Source organism: Trichechus manatus, unplaced genomic scaffold (genome assembly GCF_000243295.1).
Source record: "Trichechus manatus latirostris isolate Lorelei unplaced genomic scaffold, TriManLat1.0 scaffold00188, whole genome shotgun sequence".
In the NCBI taxonomy this organism is placed as follows: domain Eukaryota; kingdom Metazoa; phylum Chordata; class Mammalia; order Sirenia; family Trichechidae; genus Trichechus; species Trichechus manatus.
Window position 1 is genome coordinate 4,901,057 of NW_004444124.1, and position 11,387 is coordinate 4,912,443.

The 11,387-nt window shown below is 37.5% G+C and overlaps 1 protein-coding gene across 4 annotated transcripts in view; it reads right to left on the reverse strand.

The window, feature by feature from the left end:
• Nucleotides 1-818: 818 nt before the first annotated feature.
• The window catches only part of RIPK1 (receptor interacting serine/threonine kinase 1), a 50,306-nt gene continuing 39,737 nt past the window's right edge, over nucleotides 819-11,387 (reverse strand). For all 4 annotated transcript variants that reach the window (XM_004387566.3, XM_023741740.1, XM_023741738.1 and 1 more), the window contains exons 8-11: nucleotides 7,926-8,016; nucleotides 5,842-6,414; nucleotides 3,739-3,891; nucleotides 819-1,265 (exon numbers count right to left, since the gene is read on the reverse strand). In XM_004387566.3, coding sequence (XP_004387623.1) covers nucleotides 979-1,265; nucleotides 3,739-3,891; nucleotides 5,842-6,414; nucleotides 7,926-8,016 — 1,104 coding nt within the window. In that variant the 3' untranslated portion in view covers nucleotides 819-978. The remainder of the gene's footprint in view (nucleotides 1,266-3,738; nucleotides 3,892-5,841; nucleotides 6,415-7,925; nucleotides 8,017-11,387) is intronic.

Here is an 11,387-nt window from a genome sequence, read left to right on the forward strand (position 1 = left end):
ATGTTTCTGAGATGAACTGGTTGTGATACAAAAAATCTACCTGGAGAGAACATAGCATTTTACTGCACTTTGGTTATGGCAAGAGCCTATGTGGAGAAGAGAACATAAAATAAGAAAGTTGATTTATTTCACATTCTCTGAATTTTTTTCTTGCTCAAACAAAACTCCAGGAAATGGAATGAATCGCATAATTGAAGGTTATGGCATGAACTGAAGCAAAATGATCTTCCTCAAATGTCTCTCTCTCCATTTCAAAACCCTATGAGGCTCCCTTTTTCATTGGTCCTAGGACATTAATTGGTCTTCTGCTTACATTTTCCTAAAGGTGGGTTGTTTGCTGCAGATTTCTTTTCCTATTCTCCAGCTATGAAATGCAGTAAATGATTGTTATGCAGACCCAGAACCTATGTCTGTGAGGAAAGAATTAAGAACTCTCTGAGGCAGTACACTTTCCACTGGGTTACTCACCAAGTGTCTTAGTCTGGGTTCTCTGGAGACGCGAAATCAGGAAAGCATATATATATAAATATATATACAGAGAGATTTATTTCAAGGAAGTGGCTCACGCAGTTGTGGAGGCTGGCAAGTCCCAAATCCATGGGTCAGGTGTCAGGCTGGAGGCTTCTTCTGGCTCATGGGGCTGCGGGAGCTGGGGAATCCAAAAATCTGCAGGTCAGATGGCAGGCTGCTGGCTCACGTACCAAGAACTGGAGGTCAGAGGATGACGGGTTGGATGCAGGATCCAGAGAGGGCAAGCTTTGCCTGAACATTCATATATATATTGAATGCAGGCCCATACCCCCAAGGAAACTACCCTTTCAGCTAATTGGCTGCTCACATCAGATCACAAAATGGAGGATGATTATGTAATATCTGCCAAACCACTGAGAATCCATGGCCTAGCCAAGTTGACACATAACCTTAACCATCACACCAAGTGAGGAGGTTTACGTCATGCTGCCAAAGCCTCTTACAGGGTTAGTTCTGGCTGACACGTACCAAATAGTTCAGAAGGTCTGTTCGTGAACACTGGTAGAGTGCATATGCCAGCTTTCCCACTGTAGCCCCCTTATTGCCCTCCCTCATCAGCCACTTTTGGAGCATCTGGTAAACCTTCTCTTTTAGTCCATCTCGCTCATAGTCATGGTCAATTTCATCAATCTGAGGTTCAGTGAAGCCCAGCTTACGGGCACATTTTTTCCAGTGCCTTCCCAGATTTTCCCTGACTGGGTCCAGGTGTTTATCAGTCAGACTGGTGATATTATCTGCCAAATGGAAAAGAGAAGGTATCAAGCTATAACCCATTTGAAAATTCTAGGTTCCTGAATTGCTGAAAAAAACAAGTACAGTGAAGAATACCAGCAGAAAGTGAAAAAGATAACTTCTTAGTTATATACTTGTTTATTCATTGGATTTGATACTTTACATGCCTGCTAGCCCACATAGCACCTTTGTGTGAACTAGAATAGGGTACTCCTTCCTCCCAGTAGATGCAGCCCTAAGCCATGGCTGATAGCATTGTGAACAGAACCCCTACTTGGCTACTAGGTTGGGTGTTCCATACAACTTGAACCAGCAGCCTGTTTATATTAGACTTTCCTGGATGTAAAGGGAAAAAATACTGTTTTTGTTCCTTTTGGGCATTTTCCATTTACATCTGGCCAGAGTCAAGGCAACCCAGATCCTGATGCCCCTTACTCAACAGTTCACTTTCTTATGATTTAATCAAGGAAATTCAGACCATCATGATGCATGTTTCTGTATGTTAATGACTTGTTGGGTAGCTATTAAGGTACTAGAATTGATAAATAAATGCATACAAGGTCCTTTTGCAATAAAACTGGTTATGACTTGATCCAAGTGTTTCACAATTGGGGCTGTTAAGTCTGACCATACATCACTGTGATAGAACGTGGGCTTTTTCAAGGGTGAAGATATAAGTCTTAACCACAGTGTAGCTTACAGATTCCTTTAAAAAAAAAAAAAAAAGTAAATGTGGCAGCTATAGAATACACTATGTGCATTTATAATAGCTGTTTTATATATTGTAGTGTCAACACTGAAAATTAAATGTTTTACTCTATCAATTACAATGCTGTCTCTTGTCTTTCAAGGGATGAGGTATCTACACTCTTTAAGGTCTGTTTTGGGACACCCCCCACTTCCCACAACTGCTGTCCCTTCTTTCTCCTATAATCATAACCTCTCTTTCTACTGGTCTCTTCCCCTTGGCCTTTCATAAAAATAACTAATAAAAAGAAACAAAAGTATAAAACCACCACCAAAAACAAACCATATTCTTTGATCCTGATCCTACCTCAGTAAGGTGAATATAAGAAAAAAAGACATCTCATTTTTTTCTGCAACTCTCATTCTTTCCTTTTCTGTCCCCACCATTGGATGTCAGCATTTCAAGAACCTCTGGAGATATCTGTCAAATTTTGTCAATACCTTTCTAGGAAAGCGACCTGGGGTTTCATCAGATTCTCAAAGGTGCCCTTGTCTCCCCCAAAGTTAGGAACCTCTGCTGTAGGTATTTTAAATGCTACCCATCAAATGGGTTAGAATAGGGGTCGGCAAACTATGGCTGTGGCCAAAGCTGCTTGTTTTTATAAATAAAGTTTTACTGAAACACAGCCATGCCTATTCATTACACACTGCTTCTGTACTATATTGATAAGAGCTGAGTAATTGTGACAGAAACTTTAGGGCCCACAAAGCATAAAATATTTACTATCTGGCCCTTTATAGAAAATTTTTGTCAATCCCTGAGTTAATCAGAAAGCTGGGTTCTTAGAATTTCAAATTCTCATGGACTCCAGACTTTCTAGCATCATGGGGGCTGGATGAACCCCTGAAACTACTGCCCTGAAATAATCTTTGAACCTTACACCAAAAATATCCCCTGACGTCTTCTTAAAAAACCAAACAATAGTTTAGCTTAGCTAGTAAAGAATGTCTGCCTTGAGCATTATGTTCTTTCAAGATCTACCTACATGGGATCAATCTGACAACAGCAAATTAAAAGATTAGATAGGAACCTTAGGGGACAGTGAGTTTATGTTAGTGGGGGAGGAACAACTCAGAAAATGAGGGTGAGAATGGTTGCACAATTCGAAGAATGTAATCAATGTCACTGAATTGTACATGTAGAAAATGGGTGAATTGGTGTATGTCCTGCTGTGGATATTCTCAACAACAAAAAATTATTAAAAAAAAAAAAAAGAAGAAGAAGAAAGCTGAGTTCTTAAATCCTATTGTTTAGGACTCATGACTGCTTTTCCTAGATTGTGCTTTGGTATTAATGCTATTGGCCTGTATAGTGGGACCCTATGAGAAACAGCCCTCTTGTTTTTATTACAGAGGTGCTGTTGAGGGGATAGTCTTCTATCTTCTACAGAATCCCCTTTGATGAGGACGTAAGGGAGCTATTTCTCCCAGGTCTGAGTAGTAATATTGATGATGATAATAGTTTAATATTTCATAGAACTTACTATGTACCACGCAGTGTTCTAAGCACTTTATACATATTGACTCACTTAATTTTCACAATAAATTTATGAATCAGATACTGCTATTATCCTCATATTATAAACAAGGAAATTACAGAGATTTTTACAGAGGAAACCTGGGACTACTTTTAGAAGAATGATCAGAGAAATTTTGGGATTCCACTATAAACCTGTTAGTAAGAAAGTTCAAGGTCACCAGACAATGGGTCTTTCAAGGGCATCTTACCAAAGATTTCTTGGTATTTCGATGCTGGCTCTTCTTTGAAGTTCGTATTTGTGCTGTCCTGTGGTGGTACACTCATCCTGCCAACCTCCATGTAATTGTAGTTTCCAATCTGAACGCCAGTGCTATTGTAAATGTTGTATCTGAAAGACTCGTCTAAGTAGAGAGAAACACAAGTGAGTACATCTAGATTGAAAACGAGGAAAAAAATAGTACAGTAAAGGGCTTAAGATAAACGTTTAAGTTAACTTCTTTATCCTATGCTACCCCTTGAGATGTTCTTTAAAATGTGGCTGCTACCAGTCAGAAAACTGTGGTAGATGAAGAACACAAGGCTCAGGTACACTTCCCAGCAGGATCCCCTACTCAAATGTGTGGTTAGTGTCTTCCTTCACACAATAAACCCAAACCTCTCAGTTCAGTACTCAAAGCCAGCCAGTTTTACCCAAATCTCTCTCTGACCTTTCACTATCCACTTACTCTCTCCAATCTAGATACTTCCGTCGCACCAGGTTTCCTACTGACCCATTAATATGATGACCCTGCCTTTGCTCAAGATGTTCGCTCTGCCTGGCCTGCCTTTCTCCCCATATCTGCTTAGGAGTTTCTGCAGAGGCCTAGCTCAAATTCTGCCTCCTTCAACCAGCCTCCGCTGTAATCAGAGATCTTGCACTCTGTCACAGGCTGCTCTGGATCAGTTTGTACGGTTTACTTCTCTACTAGTGTATGAGTTTTTAGAGGACAGACACCATGTTCATTCATGTGTGTACTCCTTACACTTCCTCTATAACACAGGACTTTGTATATGGCATGTGTTCAGTGATATTCATGCTAAATTGAAGTTGTCAAAGTTTATTGTTATTAAGAACATTTAGCAGGTCTTTGTATGAGAGAGAAGGTAGAAGACAGGTCTGAGGAGAGAGGTAAATGAAATCTAGGTCTAGGCATCTAAGTCAGCACCTGACCTGTTGCCATCGAGTCAATTCTGACTCATAGCTTGTCCTTAAAATAGGCAGTCCAGTTGGATCAGTCACTATGCACACTGTTGCATTTTCTCTGATGAAGCTACGGAAACTGGACCCCCTTTACCGAAAAATGTAAGAAATGCACGCATGCACACATACAAGGATTTAAGCTCCATGCAGGAGGGGCTTGGGCTGTTTGTTCATTATTATATCCCCAGTGCCTAGAAAACTGCCTGGTTTACAAAGTAAGTGCTTTAGAAGTTTTTATTGAATTAATCATGAATGAATAAAATATGGTGACACTAATGAAAAATTTTATTCCCAGACACAACACAAATAGAAGGACTTTTTACCCGTATGATTATGTATGACTTAGATTCTGTTTAATGCCTAATTTAATATTTTGCGTTCAATAGATCTTATAATAAAACTTGTGGAAAAAAATTCCAGAATGCTTACATAGAAAGTTTTAGGGGAATTTGGCCTTTTAAAAAGACTCAGCTCTGTGCTTTTCATGCTATCTCTAACTAAGCTGATTTCAGAATTCCCAGCACACAGTAAGGGTAACATTGATAGATGCCATTCATGTAGTCAGGTGGTATTGGGACATATTGATGATGATGCTGGATATTAACATCACTTCCACTGTAGACTGTTAGTAACTACTGTCAACTAGCATTTACTTTTACCCTAGAAATAAGGGAATTTTAAGAGAATTTTTCAACACAAGTGGTAGTCTTTGGCCTATATAAGAAATAATATCTAAGACTTATTTTTTACTTTCAGAAAACAGCAAGCAAGATAAAAGAATATAAGCAAGTATCTTCCCATTCATCAGAGATTGGGCCTGATGGGACTAATGTTTAATTCAGATTATAGTGGAAAATGCCTACCAGTTAAAAGCACATGTAACCCAATACTTGTCGGCAATTATGATGAATCCGACACCAATACTGAAATACGCCCAGGCTGAGTGGTCTGATGAAAACCATTCCATGGTAGCAAGTTGCATCTGGCAGCTGAAGGCTTTGGAAAATTCGCCACTTGTCCCCATCATATCAACTACAACAAAGCTAATGGCTGCTTTATTTTCAGAAAATAAAAAAAAGGGTAGGATTGTGACTGTTAAAGGCCTGTTTACCTGTTGATGGGAAGGAGATGAATGGAATGGTTGGTGTGTTTACCAGTAGGCTGGTCTCAGGCACTGGAGTTTTATGCAGGCTAGGCATATGACTAGGATTTGGCCCATACCAAGGTCTTGGACCTGCTATTCCTGGATCCAGCGGTCTTGCTCCCGAACCATGTGGACTGTTATATAACCCGTTGTTCCAGTATGGTACTTGGGGTTGGCTGGTTAGCCCTGATAGTTGTGGAAATACATCAGTGTGACTGGTTGCAGTGGGATAAGCAAGGCCTTTTACTCCTGGGTTCTGAGTATTCTCGTAAGGTCTCTGCTGTGCAAAGGGGTCATGGGAGACCCTTCGTTTCCTTTCCTCCTCTCTGTTATAAGCCACATTCTGTCTGGGCTGCCATTTTTCCTTCCTGTCCATTCGGCTGCCAAAAAGATGGTAGTTGGCTTCCTCCTGGAGTTTACTCTGCAGACTGGGCTGATTCTCCTCTTGCTGGTACTCTGACGAGGGACCAAACCAGGACTCCTCTATGGGACCCATTCTGAGCCCCTGTGAACTATGCAGTGAACTGGGCTGCTCTGTGGCTGAGAAGAAATGATCAACATTGGAATGAGCTTCATGAAACATTAAAAAGTAAAGTAAAATCTGAACAGCATCATGAATCTGTACCTCAGAGTAATATACTGATAACCTTGAAAACAACAAAAAGCATTTACTAGATGGTCGTCTTCCTAGGGGTCATACAGGTAATCAGCAAGAGCCCCTGCCTGACAGAGACAGAGCACTAGGGAAATTACAACAAGCCACAGAAAACTGGATGTTGCAGGAGTGACCAAGGAAGAAAGGGACTTATGTTGGAGCAGAGAAGGTGGTTACCTCCTTGGTGTGATTTGGGTTAGAAAATATAAATAGTAACAGCTCTAAGCACTTTCCATAGATTCTTTATTCTTTAAAAACGCTATAATGGGAATGTAAAATGGTATGGCCATTGTGGAAAACAGTTTGGCAGTTGCTCAAAAAGTTAAAAATAAAATTATTATATGACCGACCCAGCAATTCCACTCCTAGGTGTATACCCAAAAGAACTGAAAGTAGGGACTCACACAGATACTTGTACACCAATGTTCATCACAGCATTATTCACAATAGCCAAAACGTGGAAACAACCCAAGTATCCATTAACAGATAATGGATAAACAAAATGTGGTACACACATACTATGGGAATATTCAGTTATAAAGAGAAGTGAAGTTCTGATACATGCTACAACATGGATGAACCTTAAAAACATTATGCTGAGTGAAATAAGTCAGACACAAAAGGAAATATTGTATGATCCCACTTACATGAAATATCTAGAATAGGCAAATGCATAGAGACCAAAGTTTATTAGTGGTTACAGGGGCTGGAAGAGGGGGAAACTGGGAGTTACTACTTAAGGGGAACTGAGTTTCTGTCTGGGGTAATGAAAAACTTTTGGAAATATAAATAGCAGTGAGGGTTGCACAACACAGTGCATATAATTAATGTCACTGAATTGTACACTTAAAAATGGTTAAATGGCAACTTTTTTGTTATGTATATTTTACCACAATAAAACTAAAAAAAAAAAAAAACCTATAAGAGTGGGTTCCAATTAATATCACTAATTGATTGATGAGGTTTATAAGAGGTTAAGTAATTTGCCCCAGGTCAAGTAGCTAATAAGTGGCCTCAATATCCTATACTCTGCCTTCCCTTTTATTATAATGAAAAAAAGTATCCCTGCTTGAATCTGAGATCAACCTCTCTACCTGTACCCTGGATCAGCCACCCCGACCTCCTCAAGGACTTAGCTCCCACATCGCTTTCTCCCTACCAGATACACTAGGCCTCTTATGTCCAGTACACTCTGGGATTTTGGTGAATACAATGTGACAATATTTCAAATATATATATTTAGGTACTCCAAAATATTATGAACTCCTCTAAGACAGGTGTTAAGTTTTAATAGTTTTTTCTGTTTTCCATGTGGTCTTGAATAGTATTTTAGAGAGTAAATGAATGAGCAAATGAATAGATGAATAAACAGATTTTAGATCACAGGGTAAGTTACCTGAGTTTGACCTGCTTGGAGGTAGTGCTACACAATCAATTTGGAGAGACTGCATTTTCTTAATGATTGGATTTTGGTCTGGATACTCTTCCTATAATTAAGAGCATAAATACACACTTTAGTAAACAGCAGAAAATATTCAATTCCAGAAAATTATTTTGAGAGGAATGAATCCTTTCAGAAGGCAGAATTTTAACAAAGATATTGTTGTTTTTACTGTGGGGTGCTGCAGAGTTGTGTGACACAGCTGAACTGCCCCATAAGGTTTTCTAGGCTGTAATCTTTACAGGAGCAGATTGCCAGGTCTTTTTCCTGTGGAGCTATTGGGTGGGTTCAAACCACTGTCTCTACACCATTTTTACAACCACCTATGTACATTTTTTCTTTCACACGAACTTAGAAATCAGCTTGGTGAGTTCCATAAAGAATTTGGCTGGGATTTTAATTTGGATTGCATTCTATTGATAAATTATGTTGGGGAGAACTGGCAGTTTTATGATACCAGGTCTTTTCCATCCACAAACACGTTTCACTATTTAGAATTCTCTTCTGTCTTTCAGTATATTTTCACCATGTTTGCCAATCTAGAAGACGGGTAATATCATCTCACTGTGGTCTTACTTTGCATTTCCCTGGTTACTAAAAAGATTGTGTACCTTTTTGTATGTTTATTGGCCATTTGAAGAGTCTCTTTTGTAAGTGCCCATTCAAGTATTTCATTCATTTTTAACTGGATTATCTACCTTCTTCTGATTTCTAAGATTTCTCTAGAAGGTGTGCACTTAAGCCCTCTATCAGTCACATGTGTTGCAGTTATCTCCCATTCTGTGGCTTGTCTTTTCATTGTCTTAACAATTACTTTTGATGAATAAATTTTTTTAGTTAATCAAATCTGTCAATTTTTACCATTACAGTTAATGCTTTTGTGTCTTGTTTGAGAAACTATTCTGTACTCTGAGGTATTTTTCAATCACTTTATACTTTTGTCTTTCACATTTATGTCAGTGATCAACCTGGAGTTGTGTTTTTGTATGGTATAAGGTAGGGGTCCAGTTTCTTTTTTTTCTCCCCATATGGATATGTCTTAGCAACATTTATTGAAAAGACTATCATTTATTCACTGCTCTGCAGTGCCACCTCTGTCAAAATCAAGTTTCTATATAAGCGTGGGTCTGCTTGGGGCTCTCAATTCCATCCTAGTGGTCTCTGTCTGCCCTACACTAACACCTCTCTGTCCTAATACATTTAGCTTTATAATAATTCTTGATAAGCCCTTCCCCACCGACAGTTTTGTTCAAGAGTATCTTGGCTATTCTTGCTCTCTTCTTTGTCCTTCCGTATGAATTTCAGAATGAGTTTGTAAAGTTCCAGTCTTCCACCCACTTGGCACAAAAAATAAGTAACTAAATGGTTGGGATTTTGGCTGGGATTGCATTGATTCTGTAAATCAGTTTCGGAACAACTGACATCTTTACAAAACAGTGACTACCAGAACACAAAGTAAATGGTATGTTTCTTCATTTAAGTCTTGTTTTATGTCTATCAATAAAGTTTTATTCTTTTCTCACAATTACTATACATCTTTTGTTAGATTTATTCCTAGTAATTTATTTTTTTATGCTATTGTAAATGGCATCTTTTTAAAAAAAATTTGTTTTCTGACTATCTGTGGCAGATGCAAAGATATAATTATTTTTTATATATTGATTTTATAACCAGTTAAACTCTATTCAGAATATTCTTTTGAATTTTCTATGCACATATCATCTACAAATGACAGTTCTGTTTCTTTTTCTTTTCCAATCCTGTATCTCTCTTTCTCTTGCTCTACTGCAATAGCTAGGGCTTCCAGTACCACGTTGACTAGAAAGGGTGATGATAAGCATCCTTGTCTTGTACTTTATCTCAAAGAAAAGCTGTTAACATTTCATCTTTAAGTATGATATTTGCTGTGGTTATTTTAAGATACCTTTTAATCAGATAAGGAATTTCCCTCTGTTCCTAGTTTGTCAATATTTTTGTCGTGAATAAATGTGTCATTTTATCAACTGCTTTTCTGCATCTATTGAGACTACAGGATTTTTTTTTCTTTCATTAGGATAATGTAGTGAATTATGGTGACAGGTTTTCCTAAGGTTAAACTAACCTTGCATTTTTGGAATAAAACCAACTTGGTCATGATGTGTTAACTTTTTTGTCCACTGATGAATTCAGGTTGTTGAGACTGGCCTGTAACTTTCCTTCTTCTACTCCTTTTTCAGGTTTGGGAATCAAGGTTATGTTAGTCTCATAAAATGAGTTGAGAGAGTTCCCTCTTCTCTGTTCTCTGAAAAACTGTATAAAAGATTGGGATAATTTATTCATTGAATATTTGGTAGAAATCACTGATGAAGCCATCTGTTTCTGGAATTTTCTTTGTGGGACAATTTTGTTTTGATCACTGATTCAATCTCTTTAATAGTTACAGGAATATTCAGGTTTTCTATTTGAATCCGTTTTGGTTAAGTTCTACTTTCTCCTAGAAATCTGTCCATTTTATCTAATTTTTAAAATTAATTAGCAAAAAATTGTTCATAATATCCTCAATACCATTTTGATGTCTGTGGGAGCTATAGTGATGCTTTCTTATTATCTCAGTCCTCTCTGTTTTTCTTATCAGTCTTAATTAGTCAACTTTATTAGTCCTTTCAAAGAACCAACATTCACTTTTTTGATCCTGTATTAGTTTTCTCTACATCACTCATTTATGCTCTTTTCCTTACTATTCACTTCTTTATATTTTCTCTAGGGTTATTTTGCTATCTTCTTAAGATGAATACTTGGCTAATTAATTTTTAGCCTTTCTTATACATTTAAGACTATACTTTACTACTAAGTACTCCTTTGCAAAATGTATTCCACAAGTTTTATTATGTAGTATTTTTGTTAGCATTCAGTTCAAAATATTTTCTAAGTTCCATTATGTTTACTTTTTGATTCAAGGGTTTAAAAGTAATTATGTTTTTGTTATTAATTTCTAACATTTGAAATATAGTCAGAGAACATTCTCTCATTACAGAGAACATTATATAATTACAATCCTTTTAAACTGGTTGAGACATTTTATTTCCCAGTACATGGTCAATTTTTGAAAACACTCTGTGTGTTCTTAAAAAACATTTAAAGGTAGGTATTCTGCAGTTATTAGGTGCAGTGTTTTATATATTTTCATTAGGTCAATGTGTTATTCATGTTCTTCAAATCTTCTATATCCTCACTGATTTTTTGCCTGTTCTATAAATTTAGGAGAAATTTGTATTCAAATCTCCACCTCTGATTGTTGATTTGTCTTTTTCTCCTATAAAAAAACTTTAATTAAAAAAAAATTATATTAAAAAATGGGCAAAGGAAATGAACAGACACTTCACCAAAGAAGACATTCAAATGGCCAACAGACACATGAGGAAATGCTCGCGATCACTA